General features: G+C 51.8%; 2 protein-coding genes across 3 annotated transcripts; one reads left to right on the top strand and one right to left on the bottom strand.

Annotated features, from left to right (window-relative positions):
• Positions 1–1198: 1198 nt before the first annotated feature.
• Positions 1199–4130, top strand: C11H1orf232 (chromosome 11 C1orf232 homolog). Its single transcript, XM_057785578.1, has 4 exons — positions 1199–1282; positions 2425–2508; positions 2618–2715; positions 3818–4130. The coding sequence occupies exons 1-4, from the start codon at positions 1199–1201 to the stop codon at positions 4128–4130; spliced, it is 579 nt and encodes a 192-aa protein (XP_057641561.1).
• An 808-nt stretch (positions 4131–4938) lies between these two features.
• Fam110d (family with sequence similarity 110 member D) lies at positions 4939–8142 on the bottom strand. Of its 2 annotated transcripts, none has more exons than XM_057784912.1 (2): positions 8038–8142; positions 4939–6383 (listed from the first exon to the last, which is right to left on the bottom strand). In XM_057784912.1, exon 2 carries the CDS (start codon positions 6290–6292, stop codon positions 5474–5476), a length of 819 nt encoding a protein of 272 aa, XP_057640895.1. In that variant the 5' UTR covers positions 6293–6383; positions 8038–8142; the 3' UTR covers positions 4939–5473. The 2 variants fall into 2 exon arrangements, with proteins under 2 accessions (XP_057640895.1, XP_057640894.1); XM_057784911.1 differs by having other exon boundaries at positions 8064–8142.
• Between the last annotated feature and the right edge of the window lie 14003 nt (positions 8143–22145).

Below are 22145 nucleotides of genomic sequence, written 5' to 3'. Positions count from 1 at the left end.
ATTTTCTTTTTTTTTTCTTTTTTTTTTTTTTTTTTTGGTTTTTCGAGACAGGGTTTCTCTGTGGCTTTGGAGCCTGTCCTGGAACTAGCTCTTGTAGACCAGGCTGGTCTCGAACTCACAGAGATCCGCCTGCCTCTGCCTCCCGAGTGCTGGGATTAAAGGCGTGCGCCACCATCGCCCGGCTTCCCCCGTTATTTTCTTGAGTCTGTGTCACTTCTGTCTTCCACTCCCATGCAGATATATGGGATAAAGAGTGGAATTGTTTCCCAGAGAATCTAGCCCTTGGGGTTCTGTCAGCTTCTGGTTTTGCTCTGTTGGTTGGGTTTTCAGTACTGTGGATGAAACCCAGGGCCTCATAGATGCTAGGCAGGCGGTCTAAAAGGTGGGCTACATCCCCAGTCCAAGAGGAAATGTCTGTAGAAAAACCTCCGTCTCTGCTTTCTTTCTCTACCAGGCTCCCAGGAGAGGGCTGGTAGGGAAATGGGGAAAAACCAAGAGGTGTGTGTTTAGAGAAGGGAGAGGGCCAGGGAGCCTGGCCTGGTGCCACTCAGGTTGGTCAGGGCCAACTCCACGATCTGGGGGCAGAGGATCTCAGCAATAATTCAGGGTTCCTGCTCTTTGGAACCAGTTGCCAGGAAACAGGGAGACAGGCATGTGAATCCCTGGGGAGAACAGGTTTCTAGGCCAGATAGAGCAGTGAAATGGAAGCCCAGAGTGCAGACTGGAGGCCTGGGGCCTGCCCACTCCAGTGCACAAGGGCTGAGGGAGACAGGGCGGGCCATGAGGAAGGCACACATGGCTGGTACGTCCAGAGCCATAGGGTGCACGCATATGGGTCCTGGACTCAAGAGTTTGCGTGGAAAACTTTTGCTGCAGCTATTCTAAGAGAAGAACAACCACCAGTATTCCTAAGCGCAGGAAAATGGACTCTCCGAAGGGCTGTCTTCATTAACTTTGACCAATATGGGTCAAGGCAAGTGGCTGAGGCGGCTTCTGCCCATCCCAACCTCAGAATCATTGGGATCAGGTTTACCTGCTTGGCACTGTGCCACCTGGGGAGAATGGTGCATCTTTCATGAAGTCATCGGATCCCTGGGACAGACTCTTGGTTCCTTCAAGTTTCTGGAGCCAGACCCACTGGTGCCCACTGAGCTACCACCTTCTGTGCCTGGGTGCCAGGCCCCTCTCCGCTGCAGCCATGAACCAAGCCTTCTGGAAAGCTTACAAGTCCAAAGTGCTGCAGACTCTGGGTGGAGAATCTGAAGAGGACTTGGCAGAGGAGGTGGGTAACAGCCATATTTTCTAGAGAGAGACAGCAAAGGGGGAAGTATTAAATAATCTAGGAAGGAAGGTAGATTAATTTCTGTAAAGGCTGTAGGCACAGTCCTGGATAACACACAGCACAGGGAAATGACAGAGACAGTCAAGAACAGAAGAAAGGGAAGAGCTGGGGCCAGGACAGGAGTCGCGGGCTCCAAGGCACTCATGGACTGCCACAGGATAAAGATTGTTCTGACGACACTTGGCAGGAGCCACAAAAGTGCGTTAAGCTCAGCACAGTGGACGAGGCTAAGCAGAAGAGATGGCTTGCCCAGAGAGGTAATGCGCTCCTGCTTGCGGGAGTAATAGCTCTTACGCTCTGCGGGCCACAGAAGCGGCATTCCACCAAAGCCATGCTTAGACAACACTTAGTTCTGAGGGGGAGGGCAAAAAGGACCTTGAAACTAGAAGTTTAGATCCAGAAGCTGTGATAAGTAGCAGTCACGCAAAGAGATGTGGCCGGGGCAGGACCTAGCCCCGTGGTTGGGAGGTGGATAGGCATATGCCTAGGCAGGCTGATGCCCGAGGCTAGGTTGCTATGGATGTGTCTGTGGAGACTCTAGTACATGTGTGAACTGGATTAGTGATTTCTCATGGATACGCATTTTGAGCAGGACTCTGTATCGGTATGCTTTCGTGTGGGCATTTGCAGGTGTTACACTTGATTGGTAGAGGAATTTTGAATGCTCTGCATAGGCCAGGTCTAGCTAGCTGCCTGCAGGAGAACAAGAGACATGATAGATTGTTTAACCACGCGAGAGTCCTCGTGTGGGTGCCTGACAGCGCACACATCTGGACACAGAGGGAAAGTTGTAGCCACAAAGAGGCATGCTCACGTACAGGTGTGTGTCTGTAGTCGTGTGCATCGTGTGCCCTTGTCCGAGTTTGTGAGTGTGTTTGGGTATGTGTGGGAGTGGCCAGGTGTATGTGTTCAAGGGTGTCTGCAGAGATTTACCATGCAGGCCTGTGTATATGAGTGGAGGCATTACGTAATATACCTGTGAGCCTTCCTGTGTGCCCTAATGGAGATGCAAAGGAGTGTGTGTGCGCTGGCTGGCAATGGCGTTTCTCTCATGCTGGGTGGGGGGTCTTGTGTCCCCCTAGAGGGAGAACCCAGCATTAGTGGAGTCTGAGACGGCAGAAGCCCCGGAGGAAGCCCTCAACCCCATGTCACAGCTGGCCCGAAGGGTGAGTTCTCCAGTCTCCCTCCCAACCCTGGGGGGCCTGAGAGGCTATGGTGAAGCCCCGGGGGGGTTGGTGGGGCGTCCATTCTTGACTCTCAGTTCTTCCCTCCCAGGTTCAGGGGGTTGGGGTGAAAGGTTGGCTGACGATGTCATCACTGTTTAACAAAGAAGACGAGGACAAACTGCTGCCACCAGAGCCCTGTGCTGATCAGTATGTGTGTGGCTGTAGGGGTAGGCTGGAAGGGTCCTAAGATCTCTTTTCTGCCATGTTCATCACCCCGCTTATCAGGATACAGCAGGGTTAGATGGGTTAGATCTCTTGGGACTGAGGTAACGGGAACTCCTTGTGGGTGTCTCCTCCCTCTTCCTCAGGACAGGCCAAAAGAAGACTTTTTTCGGTGCTGCAGCAAAGGGTGGTATAGATGGTAAATCCTCTCCCTTCAAAGGAACATAGGTTCCTTCCCCTGATTTGCTTGGTGTATGTGGAGGCCTGAGGATCCCAGAGGACCCCAAGGCATACCAGCTTGGAAAGCACTGCTTTAGAAAGGTCTTGGATGTTGAGAACAGACCTAGGATTTCCTCTCCAGGGCAGTCACTGCCTTTCCCTCAGCCCTAAGCACAGCCCTCACCCCCACCCCATCTATTACTCTTGCCTAAGGGACTCCCCCCCCCCACACACACACCTCCTAACCTCCTCTGCCTTTCTGTCCCAATCCCCCTAGGACTTTTCCAGAGGCAGGGCTTCTTCTTCAAGCCTGATCATCCCTCCTTGACAGCCCTTCCGCACTTCGGTCCCACCACTTCGGTCCCACCTCCTCTTCCCAAAGCATCTGTGCCCGGATTTCCTCCACTTTCTCCCGCATGCCAAATTCCTCTTTTCCTTAATCCTAAACCTAACCACTTTGCTCATCTGGTTCTCCCCGCCTCCCCATCCCCGGGTGGGTTCCCTCGTATGCGGCCCAAACAAGCCCACCCTACTCTCTCCCCTGCCACTTCCCCTCTTAGAGACCCTCCCTGGCTCTCCGGACCTGGTTTGTCCCTGTTAGCCTATTTTCTCTGCACCAGAGTACCCTCTCCAGACTCCTGACTGCTCCACCCAACTCGGGGATCCCTGTTCCCCTCTGCCCGGCCCTCTCACCACCTCTCCAGACCTTGTCCCACTTCACCTTTTTTCCCCCAGAGCCTCCGAATCCTCCCTTTGATTGCAGGCTCTGATCTTGCCCCGACTTTCCTGATCGCACTTGTCCCTTCTCCTGCTCACTGTCCTCTTCCGGGACCCCGGGCCAGCCCGCTGACCCCCGTCTCTCCTGCAGCCCGCTGGCGGCACCCCCCTCCTCGCAGGCGTCCTCAGTAGAAACAGAGTCGCGCGGGCCGGGATTCTGGGACACCTTCGCCAGCAGATGGCAGCAGCAGCAGCAGCAGCAGCAGCAGCAGCAGGCGGCGTCCATGCTGCGCGGTGTAGAAACCACCGCGGAGGGGGATGCGGATTCCCAGGACAAGCCAGCCGAGGAGACCACGGAGTGCCCCGAGACGCGGGAGGTGGATCCCGCCGCAGGCTTCAAGTGGGGTTTCCTCACCCACAAACTGGCAGAGATGAGGGTGAAGGCCGCGCCCAAGGGCGACTAGCCGGCGCCCGTCCTTCCCTACCTCCCATAAAAAAAACTCCTGGATCGACAACCAATGTGACTGTGTAATTCCCCCGCGCTCCCCCCGACAACAGGAAAGGCTACTTTTAGGTGGACGTTCTCAGGCGGGGTCTAGCTAAAGGGTTCCTCGCCTTCTTTCCCGACAGAAGTGCCGAGACAATCCAGGTGACAGTAAGGGTGGCCTTAGATTAAAGGCACACACAACTTTCCAGAAAGCCTCAAAGGGCTTGCTCCACTGCCCTGTCCAGCTCCGTTTCATTCAGCAAACCCTGCAGGTGGCCCAATAACATACATAGGTTTCAAAATGTATGAAAATAACTGGAGTGACGAGGTAGCTCTCTACCAGCGGGTCCCAGACAAAGGTTTGTCGAGGAACAAAATGGGGCTTCTGGTGAAGGGATGAGGCAGACTCGGAATTTAGGAAAGTTTCCTGGAAGAGGCTTCGACTGGAACCTGTGAAGAAAACTTGAGACTTTGTGTGTTCTGGAGGGGAAAAAGGAACTCTGCTGGGAGGATAGTTTCGTTGTTAGAGGGCTTGTCTAGCTGAGTGAAGCCCTGGCCTTGGTCCCCAATTATCACATGAACCTCAGTGGTAGCTAGCAGGTGAGGCTGGTCTGGAACACACACACAACACACACACACACTACACACACACGAGAGAGAGAGAGAGAGAGAGAGAGAGAGAGAGAGAGAGAGAGAGAGAGAGAGCGAGCGCAGGAAGTTACAGATGCCAAAATCCTGACCCAAAGCTGCCCCAGTTTTAATGATTTCCATTTCGGACCCTCCAAATGTCAACTTTTCTTACCTTGGGACCATGGGGAAGAGGAGGGAGTGAGAAGCTCCAGGAATCTTGGGTAACTTAAGCAAGCTACAGTTTATGTTCCAGGCACATTTGCACGGGCATTACAACTACTCCAGAACACTACCATCTACCTCCTAACACTACCATCTACCTCCTTTAATAACCCAGAACTGGGGAGTGTTTGGCCAAGGTCACACTCAGCCTGAAACTACCCACTCAGCCACGCCAAACAGTTCTTCCCTTTCCCCCACTTCTGCCCGCTAAACTAAACAACTCTGCTCCCTTTACTAAAGATTATTTTAGTTTTATTCAGTAGTTCGCTCATCTCCCACTCCACTCCATCGCTGCTCACATTCAGCCTCCAGAGAGGCTATGTGACCACCCCACCCCTTTCCGCAGCCTGCGCCTGGCCCTTGTGGTCCCGCCTGCTCAGGGTGCAGATGGGGAAACTGAAATCTAGGGAAAGAGTTTATTCATGGACGAGGCAAGCTCTCCGGGAGCCGTCTCCTGTGCCGTGATGCTTACACCTCGGACTCGCGCGGTGGAGCGCGCGCTCGCTGGCAGCCATATAACCACTGGATAACGCGCGCGTTGCGTTCCACCACTGACACCGGGGGGCGTCCGTCCCGTGCGGACCCCGCCGCCTCCGACCCCCCGCCACAACCTCCAGCACAGTCCGGGTTGCCCGCGTCCCCGTCGCTGGATGTCCAATCGCTGGTGTCCCCGGAGCCGGGCGGCGGCGACGTTGCGACCTGCGGGCTGTGCTCGGCGCCCCAGCTCTGAGGGGAGAAGCGCTCGGCGCCCAGCACCTCCACTAGCGCGCGCTCCAGACCGCAGTAATTGAAGAAGCGCTCCTTCTCCGACAGAGGCAGCGAGCACGTGGGACACAGAGCTCTCTTCCCTGTCGCCTCCGGACCATCCGGGGATCCAGCCCAGCCTGCGGAAGCCGATGGTCTCTCTGTAGGTCCCGGGCTGCTCGGGACAGCATCCCGGGGGGTGCCCAGGAAGAGGCGTCGTACTAGCCCCTGGCCCTTGGTGTTCTCCTTGTTCACCGAAGCCTTGCAGTCCCGCTTCTGGCGGTAGAAGATGAGGGAGTCAGGCCTTGGCTGTCGCCTGCCGCTACCCCGACGGGCAGGCCCAGGCGTCCTGGGCGATGCAGAGGTCCCCAGCTCATTGCAAGGATGTGGCGTCAGCGGTCCTGGCCCCCCTCGCAGGGCAGGCTCCTGACGACGTACTATCACCTGCTGCGTCTTGACGTACTTGGCTTTGTCGGCCTCCAGTCTCTCTACGGCGCTGGGGGTTCGTCCCCTCGATGGTGTGGAGGGAGAGGCCAGCAGCATCTTAGCGGAGTTGGGCAGGTCAGTGCTCCATACACCCTGGGATGCACAATTAGCTGAGGAGCAGAGAACAATTCCCTGGAGTTCCTGGGGCCTGCAGGGAGAGAGGCACTGTCTGGAAGAGGGCAGACTGTCCCTGCCCTTCTCCTGAAGGCATTCCTGGGTAGAGGATCAGTCAGTCACCCCTCCCCCATCAACCGGTGTCTTGCCCAGGGAGCAGACGCTAGACCCACCCTTCCCCAATCCTTAAGAGGCATTGGCTAATTCTTGGGGGGGGGCATTTATGCCCCTTTGAGAATGATCCGACCTGACCACTGGACCATGCGCATGGGACAAGCAAGCAGGACACTTGGAAAGGAAAATCAGGCGGGCCCTAGCTCAGTTCCCGAAATCGGCTTTAACCGGAAAAAATACCTCTTCCCAACAGAGCAACTTCAAGCCCAATACAAGGAGGTTCCGTAGCCACAGGCTGGCTGCAGCTGACCCACCCTTCCCGCCCCCAAGCACCGAGGTCAGGGACATAACCATAGGGTAGGAGTCCCTAGGAACTGCTGCCAGCTTCCTCGCCCAGGTCCAGCAGGGTTATTCAGGAAGGAGAGGGAGGTGGTCCCCAGACCGTACCAGTCTGCTGCTGCCAGCCACTGTATGCCCCATGCCAAGGGGAGTCCAGAAAAATCTAACCGTAGACACCATCCCGTCCAAACCCTGCACTTTGATTTCAGAAGCCAGGACAATGGCCAGGAGAGGAAGAGGTTTGTAGGGGTCCTTTTGAGAGCTAGGGTGCCTGCTGGGACCCAGATTTCTTGCCTTATTGGGCAGCTCTAGCTGGACCCTGGGTTGTCTGTCAGATCGTCCCTCCAGCCGCTGTAAAGCCCAGCAGGAACCCCTAGTCTCACAAAGCTGTTAACCCCACTGATTCAGCCTAATAACTTGCACGCTCAGAGATCTGCCCTCTGGGTCCCTGCCTCCTTCCCATCCAGAGACCTCCGACCCTTCTCCACCTCCCCTGTGCTCCAGGAAGAGGGCAAGAGGGGCAGTAAATCAACAGCTAACAGTTTCCTTGTCAGCTAGCAGAATGGGCCACCCACACGGCCCAACACACCCTCCCCTGTCCTTTACTTCCCTGTTCCCATACAGCTGAAAGAGACTTATTGGTTCTGGGGACTGAAGAGACCTCGGACCTGGAGGCAAAAAGGAACAGACTGGGCAAGGATGTGTGAAGAGCCTGGTCCCTCCACCACGGCCTATCCCTGTTACACTTCCAATCTGTGGCAAATCTGTCCAGAGTCTGAGTGAATGAGACCCAGGCAGCAGTGACAGCCTGTGCCCTGCTCTCTTTCCTCAGGGACTATAACAGGGTCAGATTCCAAGGTCCCACAAGGGCACTGAGCTGCTCTGACCTCATGGATGGCCTCTGTCCCCTCCTTCTCTCTTTAGCCTTGAGCAAGGAGGCTATAAAAAGTCCCTAAACACAAGGACCAAAATAGTCCACTGTCCCCTGCCTAGTCCCTGGTTTCTAAACTGGCTTTGATGTTTGACCACAGACGGCCCAGGCTAGACTGGCAGCCAGTCTTGTTCCTCTGTTCCTTTGCCTACCCTCTTCCAGCCCTTGAGGTAGACATTGCAACCCTGTCCATTCAGAGGCTTCAACATTTGTGCTTCTGGGTTCAGTAGCTTGGCACTAGCCTCCTTGCTATCAGCCCACAAGTACCCTCCCGTCCTTATGCCCTCTGGGCCTGCATCCTCACCTGCCTTCCGCTCCAGATACACTCACCTCTGGGTGGAGACGATGAGTTGCAGGGGTCCCTCGCTAAGCCCAGACTGAAGAAGGAGAGGGGACAGCAGGGACTGGACTAGGGAGTAACTTTGGTGGCAGCCAAGCCTTACTCTCCACAGGAAAAGCGAAGAGCCTCCACCCCCTAGGTTAACCCTTCCGGATCCAGAGCTCAGACTCCATTAACTCCTTCCTGGCCAGTTTTGGTGCTGGCAGGACCTGTGAGCCATGTCCAGCAACTTTACAGATAGCTAGATAAGCTCCATCAGGTTCTGTGGCTGCTACGGAGGCACCAGAGGCACCGTAAACTTGGGCTGAAGTACCATGGCCCCAAACAAGACCTTCTGCCCCCCAGGCTCCCTCTGAAGTCTCGATGCTCTGGTGTAGAATGGAGGCAGAATAGGGTGCTATGCCATTTGCTTTTTCCCCTCTGGCAGGTAGAGGCCTGTTTTAATCCTGGTACTGGAGTGTGGCAAGCCTGTTCTTCCTAGAGGTGAGCCTGGGGCATCTGCCTCCTAAAGGTGGGTGCAGTGGTGCTGCAGGTGTGTGGAGAGCCTGTCTCAGCAAGATTCAGCATGAGGATTGAGCAAGAACTCTGTGGTCCAGCCCTGATGATGGTGAAGGGCGCTAACTGGGAAGGGTGTGAAGAAAGCCAACCTTCCAGATCTAAGTCTCCATCCTTTGGCCTCCCACCTGGAGATCCCTAATGGTCCAGCAGAGACACTATTCATCTCAAGGGGAAGCCCTAGCCATAAAGGAGCCACACCCTTCTCAGTAGGGCAAACTTCTTAGCACTAGAGTTCAAAGGCCAAGGCTTGGCTCTGTCTTTGCTTCTCTCCCAGTTGTGCCCACCCCCTACCAGCCCAACCACTTAGCATAAACCCCCTCCCTCCCTGCTAACACTTTAATGTTGTGTTAAAAGAAGGCACTTTTCCTTCTCAGTTCTTGATCACCCTTGAGCCCCCTCCCATGGAACCTAGATGGGGCTCAGCAGGAATAGCAATGCCACTTCATGGGGGAGGAAAGGAGGAAAGTCGGGACACATGCAGACCCCCCAAATCCTCTCTTTCCACTGCCCCCATTGTCTCTCTGGCAGTCCAATGCTGGGGGTGGAAGCCAGGCGCTGTGTATGCTAAACAAGCCCTCTGCTGACCAAGCTACACTTTCACCCCAACAGATGACTTTTATTGAGAAAGTTATATGTGCTAAGGGCCGTTCTTGCTACTTTACACCCTGAGTCATAGATTTAATCCAGTGAAATGGTCCCTTCTAGTTTTGTTGATGCAGGTGGGGTACCGGCCAGTGCTCTGTGGCCTGGGCGTGAGAGGGTTAAGAAGGGGGGAGGCGGGGTGGGGGCCCAGCTGGGATGCTGTCAATGGCAGGAAACCTGGCCTGCCAGGGAGAGGATGGGGCTAGTGTCTCACTGAGGCCACCCCCATCCCTTTGCTCTTAAAAGAGCATCCGGGTTAGGTGGAGGGGCTGGCGGGGGTCCCTTCACAGCTGTGTTCTGGGGATCAAGGACAGATGCTAGACTATAGTAAGAAGGGGAACCCAGGGGGTATCTTGTTTTCCATACTTCTGAGATGAGCCTGGGGGGCCTTAGTCATTGGGGAAATGCCATAGCTATGTTCTTGGGGGATCTTCAGTTAGGGGAGGTGAGGGTCTGAGAGTCTTGTTCTCAGGGGTTCCCAGTCAGAAGTTCCAGTGCCCCATGCCAGTGGACAAGGCCCAGGGACAGACCCAGGAGCACAGCCTGAGCAGGAGCACACAGGAGAGAGTAAGTGGGGTGGACCCTAGGTGAGGGATCCTGAAAGAACTAGAAAAAAAAAAAAAAAAAGAGGAAGGATGGGAGGTCATATATTTTCCTGTTCTCAGAGGATGGGGGCCCACAGCCCTCTGTCCAGCTGCCCTCAATTCTCAGGGCACTCAGCAGGGCCAGAGCCTCTCTCTGGTCATGGGTCCCCAGGGAGATCTTTAAAGTGGCTCCTTCCGGCCCACTAGCCAAGACCCGGGGAGGGGGAGGCCAAGTCTGAGGGCTGTTTCCTTCCTCTATCCGACCTCAGACCTCATTCCTGGAACACCTGAGCTGGGAATGGGCCTGAGTCAGAAGTGGCTCCTTTCAGGAGAGGGTTGCCGGGCAGACTGGGAATAATTCTGGTCAGTGTCGGGAATAGTGAGATAGGGTCCCAGAAGCCTTCAGATCTGGCTTCGGACCTCAAGCCTGCATTGTCACCGATGAGATTCTGGGTCGGCTTCTCCCCAGTCAGCCACAAGCCTCAGGCCATGGCCATCCACACATTAGCCCTCTCTTGATTTCAATCCTGACTCTCCACTCTATCTACATGGCCTCCGAAGAAAACCTAAGCTCTCTGGGTAGCCCTTCTTGTCAAATGTAGATGAGGTGGCACACGCCTTGCGTTTAATCCCAGAACTCGTGTGGCAGAAGCAGTCGGATCTCTGGGAGTTCAAGGCCAGCCTGGTCTACAAGAGCTAATTCCAGGACAGGCATCAAAGCTACAGAGAAACCCTGTCTCGAAAAACCAAAAAAAAAAAAAAAAAACAAAATAAACAAAAAAAACAAACTGTAGATGACAACCCGGGAATGGTGGTTGAATCTGACCTCTCCTTGGGCTTTCTACCAACTGCCCTCAGACTCCCAACCTGTGGCCTAAGAGTTTTCTCCCTGCCCCCCCCTCCAGTCTCAATCTCAGCTGCTGGCCACAGATCACTGGGGACACTTTTCCTGTGCTGTGAGGTCAGCAGACGGAGGTCACATACTCTTAAGAGACTCATCAGGAGGGTGGCAGCAGAGGTGGGGCAAGGGGACCACAGAAAGAGATTGACCAGCTCTGACACAAGGAGAAATGAACAAAGCAGATGACAGGGGGTGGGGCAGGGGCGATTTGTTCTGCCTGGATGGGGTGGGGAGCTTCAAAGAGGGGATTTGAGCAGAGCCTGGAGGGGATCATTGTTTGGGCTGGGGGTGAAAGAGCCCTGAGAACCTCAGGTCAGAGGACAGCAGGAGCTGGGGTCTCAGGGAGGGCAAGAGGCTTAGAGAGAAGTGGGGTACCCAGAATGCGGTGCTGAGTGGGGGCCGGTTTGCACCCAGGCAGGGATGCTGACCTGAAAGGAGGTCCCTGATGCGCTGGTGGCCTCCCCCAGTTCCTGAGAGCAGGGCCAAAACTCCTCTCTAATTTGTGGCTTTCCATTTGGGGAAAGAATCTTAGCCACAACAATAGCCTGGCCCTGGGCTGCCCCTCAGAGGGTGTGGCTCCGAGCAGAGCCTGGCCCCCAGCACCACAGGACATGACCCACAGCAGGGGTGGCATGGAGGGAGATACCATGCAACATTTGTTCTTCTGAGAGCCTACATAGCTAGGACCCAGTGTATATAAGAAAGATCAGATAAGATATGTGCTGTCTTAGTGCCAGTTACCTAGTCAGAGCAGCAAAACCAGCTGCAGCGGATGCATGTGTCTGGTGCTGGGTACTGTGCAAAGTGCTTTTCTTTTCTTTCTTTTCTTTTTTTTGTTAAATATTTATTATATATACAGTATTCTGCCTGCATATATCCCTATAGGCCAGAAGAGGGCATCTTATCTCATTATAGATGGTTATGAGACACCATGTGGTTGCTGGGAATTGAACTCAGGTCCTCGGAAAGAGCAGACAGTGTTCTTAACCTCTGAGCCATCTCCACAGCCCCGCAAAGTGCTTTTCTTTATGCTCGGTGCCTCCCTTACTTTCTACGTAAAGTAGGAATTACTATTATGATCCTAACCTTCTTTGTGTCTGTTCCTCATCCTGTCTCTGTACCCTGTACCCCATCCCTCTGCCCACCCTCCCCATGTCCAACTGTCCCTGTCCGTTGGTGTCTGTGCCCCCCATATACCCTGTCCCCCGTCCTCGTCCCTCCCCATATTAGTTGTAATACCTCATTGCTTTAACAAAGTATCTTACAGAATCCACTTAAGGAAAAAAGGTTTGTTTTGCCCCCATGGCAGGAAAGGCCTGGTAGCAAGTAGGAAGTAGCTGATCACACTGCAACTGCAGGCAGGAAGCAGAGAGAGATGAAAGCATCTGCTCAGGGCCCCCTTTCTCCTCTTTATTCAGTCCAGGACCCCCAACCTGTGAAATGATGCTACCCACAGTTAAAGAGAGTCTTCCAGCCTCATTAACTTAGTAGAGCAACCCCTCATTGGCGCACACCAGGGGCTGGTCTCCTAGGTGACTCTGGATCCTGTCAAGTTGACAGTATTAACAACAGTTTGTTGTTTGTTTATATATCTATGTGTGTCTGCAGCACTGCCTGCCTCTAGGACTCTCAGGAGAGGATGGAGTTCAGAACTGACTAAGTGTCTTTATCACTTCGCCAGCCAGATGCCTCCTCTCTCCTGAGTGGTACTTAGATGCAGCAGTGTTTTTAAAGGACATTGAGTGACAGGAGACTATGAAGCTGCATTTGTTTCTGGAGCTGTTCAGGCCACAACGTTGATGTGGTTTTTTCTTTAGCTTTGAGACAGGGTCTCACTAGGTCATCTGACTGGCCTAGGCCATGTAGACTAGGCTGACCTCAAACACAAAGATCCTCCTGCTTCTGCCTCTCAAGTGCCAAGATTAAAGGAGTTTGGCACTGTGCCTGACCTATTTTGAGACAGGGTCTGAAGTATGCCAGATCGGCCTTGAACATTCTGCACAGCCAAGGATGACTCTGAACTTCTGATTCTACCTCCTGAGTGCTGGGACTACAGATATGGGCCACCATCCCCAGTTTTATGGAATGCTGGAGATCAAAACACGGGCCTCCTGCTGGAAGGCCTCTGTACGCCGCTGGTATCGGCTCTCTCCCAATCAGGTCAGGTCAGGTCAAATTAATAAATCCAGGTTTAATCTGAGCAAAGCATTCCTGAGTGGTCCCAGCTCTGGCTGTGCTGAAACTCGATTTGTAGACCAGGCTGACCTTGAACTCACAGAGATCCGCCTGCCTCTACCCCCGAAGTGCTGGGATTAAAGGCATGAGCCACCACCACCACCACCACCACTCAGCTAGAGAGCAGAGTCTTGACACCCCATCTTATCAGGCATCTTTGACTCTGGTTATAAGTAGGAATAAGGTCGCTGGTACACAGCAAGGGTGATTGTGTGTGAGTCCCGGGTGCTTCCTGGAGCCCTGCGCTGATAGTTGGTAATTGCAGACTCTGGCACCGGAAGATGCTCAGCTCTGTGAGAGCAATGAGGGTCTGCATTGTGCCACCCTCGGAGCCACCGAGGCTTGAAGAATGGGTGAGAGGAGAGATGGGAGGGACTGTCACACTAAACGAAGGAGGAGGGACAGGGATGGTTGCTGCGGAGATTACTGTGCTGTGGGCTGTGGCGGGTTCGCCCACAATCCTCCTTTTGATCCCCCCAGGAAGAGCCACAGGGACCCAAAGAGCTTCTCTCTCAGTGCTGAGGGCAGCGTGTGAGCAGCACCAGATCTCAAGGCAGGACTTGGTGTCCACAGCCAGTGCTCTCAGCGGTGTCACCTTCTGAGTCCACCTCAGCTGCTACTCAGGTCACTTGCGGCCCAGAACAGCCTGTATTTGATGACGGAAGACAGTGGAGTACAAAGGTCAAGTCACTTGACCATCTCATCCTGCCCTCAAAGAGACTGGGGTTGTGGCTCATTGGTAAAGCACTCGTCCAGGATGGGCGAGGCACTGGGTTCAGCCTCTAGCACCCAAACAAACAAACAAACAAACAAACAAACAGAAAAGAGCTGGAGATGAATCTCTGTGCTGTCAACAAGCTAAATGCAAACCATGCTGTTCCCCTTTGGGGGTTTACAACAGCCAGAGAGCCTGGCCCTGTCGTCCCTGTCGCCCCTCCCCCAGCTCTTGATTAACCATACCTGATCAATTGCCACAGTGATAATATTGCTTCCAAAGTCATCCCACCATACCTTGCAGAATCCACAGGCACCTTCTTGTACTGGAGTGGGACACTTTAGAGAGTGGTTTGTGCCTGTCCACCAGGGGGCAGGCTGCATCAGGTACGAAGCTTTTCTGAGCCCTCCTCAATGTCCCTGTACTTTTGGGCCCGTCCACATGGCTGCCTGCACAGGCACCCTTGCCACCTGGAAGGGCCTGACAGCTCTCTGCGCTAACACAGGTGCTCTGAAATGGTCTTTAGCCAGCGACAGCAGCCATGCCTGCATTAGTTCCCCTCCCGTGAGGTTAGGAAATGACTTTACAGATGTTATTCTCATTTGGTTAAGCAAAACAATTAGGAAAAATCATTTATTATAGCCACTCCTCAGAGGACTGCGTGGTGGACTGAAGTCACACAGTAAAGCTGTTGCTGCTGCTGGCACTGGTGACATTAAGCTCCTGTGCTGTTGGTGACAAGACTTTTCCTGGGGAGATGCAGCATACATGCTTACTCATCCAGACGGGGACCCCAAAACAGACCAAAGTACAGACACCACCAGAGTCCAGCCTGGTAAGCCAGTGTTTCATGGGGGTCACTTGCAGGAATATGGGTGAGGGGTTACAGGAGCAGAAATGACTCAAAGACAAGCTGTCACTAAAGCCGACCCCAGCACGGGCAGGGCAGCAGCTCATAAAAGTTAGGGATCTGGGACACATTGCACAGCCTCCAGGCACTTCAACAGGCGGAAGGGTGTCCTTTTCAGGGGGCTGGGTTGGTCTAAGCCTTTTCCAGGCAGCTCGGCTGGTTTCTGCTTCTTTCAGGCTGCTGATCGGGTCTCAGGGTCTTTGCAGCTTGGCTCGTCTGCGTCTGCGAGTGACTTTCAACAGCTTGCTTTGTTTACTCTGGGACTGAGAGACCTAGTGAATCTGGTCAGTTTCAGGGACTTCTGGAAGCTATTTTGAGTTGTTTAAGGAGCTTTCTGGTAGGATGGAATGTTTTAGTCCCTGATAAAACTGCTTGGTGTATTGCCAAGGTTGATACTGAGGTGTTGGGACCAATTGGAGTCCTGGCCTTCAGATGTTCTTCCCTGCTAGAGCCTTCTAATTGAAGTTACTAGAAGCTGTGCCTAGCCTAGAGGATCGGAGGATGGGATTTTCACCTGTTGGTCATTGACTGCAGGGTATTTAAGCCTCCATGGTGCTATTAAAGAAGGGCTTTTGAGCCGGGCGGTGGTGGCGCACGCCTTTAATCCCAGCACTCGGGAGGCAGAGGCAGGCGGATCTCTGTGAGTTCGAGACCAGCCTGGTCTACAAGAGCTAGTTCCAGGACAGGCTCCAAAACCACAGAGAAACCCTGTCTCGAAAAACCAAAAAGAAAAAAAAAAAAATAAGGGCTTTTGTACCAGCGATTGGAGGTCCGTATGTTGGTCTGTCTCAACCTCCAGCCCCTTGCCCGAAGCTCGCGAACTGGATTCTAGCGCATAGAGCGCAGATGGGGGCCCGCAGTGTGCGGCACTGAGGGACCATGATCAGGCAGAGTAGCACATCCTTAAATTCCAGCACTTGACAGAAGAGGCATAAGGATGGTGAGATTGTGGTCAGCCTGGATTCTACAGCAAGACACTGGGGTGGCAAGGAGACTTTTTAAATTCTACAGTAATTGGGACAGTGAATTAATTACTGAATTTACTTGGGATAAAAAGAATACTGAAATATAATAGGGGTTATTAATTGCTCAGTTCAATGCTTCTATATTCTTTGTTTGTTTGTTGGTTGGTTGGTTTCTTTGAGACAGGATTTCTGTGTGTAGTCCTAGTCCTAGCTATCCTGGAACTAACGCTGTAGACCAGGCTGGCTTTGAACTCACAGAGATCCACTTGCCTCTGCCCCCTGATTAAAGATGTGTTCCACTACTGCTCAGCAAAGCTTTGGGTTTTTTGTTTGCTTGTTTTTGCTTGTTTGTTTTTGTTTTGCTTTACTTTCTAAGACAGTGTTTCTCTGTGCAACAACCCTGGCAATCCGGGAATTCACTCTGTAGACCAGGCTGGTCTCAAACTCACAGAGATCCACCTGCCTCTGCCTCCTGAATGCTGGGATTAAAGGTGTGCACCTCCACTGCCTGGCAAGCATTTCTTTTTTTTTTTTTTTTAAGATTTATTTATTAATTATGTACACAGCATCTGCCTGCATGTATCCCTGCAGGCCAGAAGAGGGCACCAGATCTCATCATAGATGGTTGTGAGCCACCATGTGGTTGCTGGGAATTGAACTCAGGACCTCTGGTAGAACAGTCAGTGCTCTTAACCTCTGAGCCATCTCTCAGCCCCCAGCATTTCTTTAAGTAAAATAAATTTTTGACAGTAAGTCACAAAGCGCCTTGCATACAGTAGGACTTATTGTTTCCAGAACATTTTCCTTTTGCTATTTCCATACAACAGTGCTGGGCTGCCGGGCGGTGGTGGCGCATACCTTTAATCCCAGCACTCGGGAGGCAGAGGCAGGCGGATCTCTGTGAGTTCGAGACCAGCCTGGTCTACAAGAGCTAGTTCCAGGACAGGCTCCAAAACCACAGAGAAACCTTGTCTCAAAAAAAAAAAAAAAACGAAAAAAACCAGTGCTGGGCTTTACTTGTCGCAGGGTGGAGACAAAGGCTTTGCTTGAGTCTGGTGGCAGGGACAGGTGTTTTCACTGCAAGAGAATTAAGATCAGTCAGGCTTCTGACAGGATCAGATGTGCTTGCATAGAGTGTGAAGACCGAATGCTCCCATGGGACAGAACTGGACCCGGTGGACCTGGCCAGTATCTTTGTATCTCAATGGAAGATGCTTTCTTCATCCAACCTCAATCCAAAGAGACAAGAGATCTTTCTCCAAGTGTCATGGATAATTCTGGAGAAGAGTAGAGACATCTGCAGCCTAAAATGTGATTTTTTTTTTTTTTTTTTGAGAAAGGGTTTCTCTGTGGTTTTGGAGCCTGTCCTGGAACTAGCTCTTGTAGACCAGGCTGGCCTCAAACTCAGAGATCCGCCTGCCTCTGCCTCCTGAGTGCTGGGATTAAAGGCGTGCGCCACCACCACCCGGCTTTAAAATGTGATTTATGGAGGCTGGAGAGATGGCTCAGTGGTTAAGAGCACTCACTGCTCTTCTAGAGGACCTGGGTTCAATTCCCAGCACTCACATGGCAGCTCATAACTGTCTGTAACTTCAGTTCCAGGGGACCCAACGTCCTCATGCAGGCAAAACACCAACACACATGAAATAAAAGTAAATTTTAAAAATATGATTTATGCTGTCTCTAATCCTTGCTGTTTGAGAATGCTTATTCTTTCCCCCTCCGTCCCTCTCTCCCTCCCTCCTTTTCCTTCTCTTCCCCCTTCTAGACAGTCTTACTAATAGGTGTGTGCCATCATGCTCAGCTGAGTTTTCCCAAACCTTGCTATCTTAGAACAAATTTACAACAATCCACACACGAATCTGTCATTTTGTTTTCTGTTTCCCATTCTGGGGCTTGAATCCAGGGCCCAGGACTGGGCAAGAGCTTTATCATTGAGTTATGTTCCCCAATTCTTATTTCTCCACCCTTCCTTCCTTCCTTCCTTCCTTCCTTCCTTCCTTCCTTCCTTCCTTCCTTCCTTCCTTCCTCCCTCCCTCCCTCCCTCCCTCCCTCCCTCCCTCCCTCCCTCCCTTCCTTCCTTCCTTCCTTCCTTCCTTCCTTCCTTTCTTGAGACAGAGTCTTTGAGACCAGGCTGGCCGTGAACTTGTTATATAGCCAAGCCAACCTTAAACTCCTGCCTCCCAGTGCTGGAATTACAGGTGTGTACCACCACACCACACCCAGTTTGCACCTAGCTTGCTCACCCTTTTCTTGTTCTCTGCTGAGGATTGAACCCTAGGCCCTTGAGCAAGCAAGGTGTGGTGGTCTGAAAGAAAATGGCCCCCACAGACCCATAGGGAGTGGCACTATTAGGAGGTGTGGCCTTGTTGGACGAAGTATGTCACTAGGGGTGGATTTTGAGGTTTCAGAAGCTCATGTCAGGCCTGGTGTCTCACTGTTTTCCTGCTGCATTCAGATCTGGATGTAGAACTCTCAACTACGTCTCTAGCACCATGTCTTCTTGTGTGCCGCCATACTTCCTGCCGTGCCAATAACGGACTAAATCGCAGAACTGTAAGCAAGCCCCGATTAAATGTTTCCCTTTATAAGAGTTTCTGTGAGCAGGGCAGTGGTGGCGCACGCTTTTAATTCCAGCACTTGGAAGGCAGAGGCAGGTGGATCTCTGAGTTCGAGGCCAGCCTGGTCTACAGAGCAAGTTCCAGGACAGCCAGGGCTACACAGAGAAAACCCTCATGGGCATTCACCGCTGGACCTGTTTTATTCGGTGTTGGGGATCAAACCCGACCGAGTTTTAATGTTTGCTAGCAAGAACTCTGCCAACTGAGCCACAGCCCCAGACTCTCCCGTTTTTCTTTTCAGTTATGACTGTGTCTTCCTCGGCTGAGGGCAGGGCCTATGTGGCCTTCCTTTGTAACTACCAGAAGTAATTTTCCATGAATGGGCAGAACCTCTGAATTTCGCAGCAGGAATTATACCCTGTTCTTGGACAATGATTAATTATTACAGAGACCCTTTGAACTCTTTGGATCCCGTGTAGTTAAAGGAAATCCTTAGGCCAGGAAGTTTCTTTGCTAAGGCCTGGACCTGGCTGAGATGAAGCCCAGATAAACATCTGATTTAGCTCCAGAGGCCCTTCTCCCCACAGCTTCTCCCCCAGCTCACATCGTCAGCTACTTAGGAGTCGTCAAGAGTAGCCCAGTCAACAATCCATGAGATGCCGGCCACAGGCATCTCTCAACTTCAGGAAACCCGGTCCCTGAACCAGGAAAAGCAGAGCCAGGTTGGTTATTCCCGAGCCGGATAGAGGAGGCCTAGCACCTTGGCTAACTCCAGGAGCTGTATGCTGTTAGGTGAACCTGAGGAGAAGGATCACTTCCCAGGAGACAGCTATGAGGGGAACTGACCCACCGGAGCCTTACAATTCCTCAGGAAGTCTCTCTTGGCAAGCTTCCTGTTCCTGCCCCCCAAAGCACTTGTGACAGATTCCTGCACTCCTTCAAGGATGGGTCATGAATCTTTGGAACTGCCAGCTGAGTCTGATGGTGTTTGTCTATATTCCCAGAATTCCAGAGGATCAAGAGTTCAAGGCCAGCCTGACCCACAAATGTACGTTTCTAAACTTTTGTTTGTAATTGTAGGGGATCTGCCGACTCCTTGGAAGCCAGCTTGAGAAGCCCTAGAGAGCAGTGAGGGGTTGTGGGTAAAAGGAGAGGCAAACATAATCGACATACATTATGTCCATGCATAAAAAAAAATACGTCATGATACAAAAAAATGCTGAGCAGGTAAAGGTGCTGGCCACCAAGGCTGAGGACCTGAGTTTGAGCCCCTGGACCCACATGGCAGAAGAAAAGAACCAACTCCTGCAAGGTGGCTTCTGACTTCTGTGTGTGTTCTCATACCCATACCCACACATAGTCACACAAAGTAAATTTTTTTTATATTTATTGATTTATTATGTATACAATATTCTGTCTGTGTGTATGTCTGCACACCAGAAGAGGGCACCAGACCTCATTACAGATGGTTGTGAGCCACCATGTGGTTGCCGAGAATTGAACTCAGGACCTTTGGTAGAGCAGGCAATGCTCTTAACCTCTGAGCCATCTCTCCAGCCCCCACACAAAGTAAATTTTAAAAATACATTTTTTTTTTAATGCTTGAAAGACCTGCCCTAGAGTCAAATGCCCCAGAGGGCAAGTTTCAACAGCTCGAAATGCCCCACCTGTAGCATGCCATAAAAGGGGTCCCAAAGTGGAGATGGGCACCAGGTGGGCACTGCAGGGTCTTCTTAGCTGTTTGATAGAAGTAAGTGAATTCTCAAGATGCTTTTTGTTAAGTTGGGAGCATAGCCCCCAGCCCCCAGGCCTGAGAGTTGTATTGGTCTGAACTCTAAATCCCAGCATGCCATTTCTGACCCCTGGGCTGGGGGGGGGGGGTGTCAGGACCACTTTTTTCCTTCCTCCTGGTGGTCGCATTCTCACCTCCTGGTTCCCCCCTCGGGGCCACCCAAGAGTGCAGGAATCCCATTAAACCTAGATATTTTTTAATTTGGCTTGTTGTGATTTGGTTTGATTGTGATTTTTGCGTCGGCAGAGAGCTCCAGACCAATACAACTCTCAGGCCTGGGGGCTGGGGACTAGCTCCAACTTAACACTTTATTTTTTATTTTTATTTATTTATTTTGACTTTTTTTTTTTTGAAACAGGATTTCTTTGTATAGTCCTGGCTATCCTGGAACTCACTCTGTTCGGGCTGGCCTCGAACCTAGAGATCTGCCTGCCTCTGCCTCCCAAGTGCTGGAATTAAAAGTGTGTACCACCACTGCCTGGCATGGGACGAGGGAAACTTAATTGAGAAAACGCTTCCATAATATTGGTCTGTAGGCTAATTTGTGGAGTATTGTCTTGATTAATGACTGATTGGGGGGTTGATTCACTGTGGGTAGTGTCACCTCTGGGCTAGGGGTCCTGGATTGTTTAAGAAAGCAGGTTGAGTTATCCATGGTGGCACAGACCTTTTAATCCCACCTCTCAAGATGCAGAAGCAGAGGCAGGTGGGTATTTGTGAGTTTGAGGATGGCCTGGTCTATGTAGTGAGCTCCAGGACCCATGCTGAGAGTGAGGTTACATAGAAACCCCAACCCTGTCTCACACAAAACAAAACAAAGTGAGGGAGCTGGAGAGATAGCAGGGCCTTCACCAGGTTCTCACGAAGTGGGGGGATAATCACATCTGAAGTCTGGCATGGTGAGTCCTTTCTCCGTCGTTCCCTCCAGACTTTTTTGTTGTTGTTTGAGACAGAGTCATGCTATGCAGCTGACCGGAACTCTGCTCTCATAGAAATCTAGAATACCTGACCACTAAAGAACTCAGTGTGCAGGTGCTGGTGCAGCGCCTTAGAAGAACAGTGAAATGTTAAGTACCATTTTCGCTTTGCAGCTACGAAAAGCCACGTATCCACTGACACACGTTACTTATGGGGCTGTTTGCAAAAGTCAGTCTTTCCTACCGGATCTTTCAGCTGCTAGACCACGACAGCTTCTGTAATACCAAATTGCTTAACTTCAGCTCAAAACAGGCTAAGCTTGAAATACCAGGCTGAACAGGAAAAGAGTGAAATCCACAGCCCAGGATTGTGTTTTTTTTAAACAAGTCACTTCTAACCAATGAAAACTCTGCCTACCTTTAAAAGCCGCGCTTTGCTTCCTAGAGGTGTGGCCTCAGTGGGTTCTCTCCGCGTTACTATCTACCCACAAACCGGTATTGCAGGGCTCTTTAGAGGCCGTCTATGATTGGCTGATCAAGACAGCAACATTTGAATTTAAAGGAAGGCCAGGCTCTGGTGAGTTCCTTCTGTAGGGGAGATAAAGCTTTGCTCTGAGAGAAAAGTCAGCTGGAGGCGGGAGATAGGGGTCAACACGGCCCAAGGCCGGTGAGACCACCAGCTCTGCTGTTTCTACCTTCACTAGGAAATCAGCCCCTACTTCCAGTAAGATACCTTTGTAAACAGTGAAGTGCTGATAGCTACAATTTATAGTTTGAAAGTGAATTTTAAGAAGGTAATCTTTAAGAGAAGCAAAGTCCCTTCTGCAGAGGCCTAGCTGCAGTCTAGGGCGGCCAGGGGCTCCATGTTTCCTGTCCCTCAGCTGTCCCACTGGCCACCAGGGAGGCTGTATGCGCAGGCAACCATACATTTTTCAAAGGTAAAGAAAAAAAAAAGGCAGACAATGATCGATTTTCCCCCAAGGTTTCACTATGTAGTCCTGGCCTACAATTCAATATGTAGACCTTGAAACTCTCTGCCAACTGCCTGCCTCTGCCTTCTGAGTGCTGGGATCAAAAGCATGGGCCACCACTCCCAGCTAAATCTATGTCTTCTTTAGAAGTGTTTGCCTCATGTTAAGAATTGAAATTGCAGCCACTTAGTATATTTAATAGAAACTATCACATCTGGATTGAATACTCAGCCAAATGAATTAGGATAAATGGGGGAAAAAATCTCTGGGGCCAAAGAGTTGGTTCAGTGCTTAAAAACTGTTGATACACACAGAGGACCT

Source organism: Chionomys nivalis, chromosome 11 (assembly GCF_950005125.1).
Source record: "Chionomys nivalis chromosome 11, mChiNiv1.1, whole genome shotgun sequence".
Taxonomy (NCBI): Eukaryota; Metazoa; Chordata; class Mammalia; order Rodentia; family Cricetidae; genus Chionomys; species Chionomys nivalis.
This window is presented reverse-complemented; position numbering and strand designations above follow the sequence as displayed.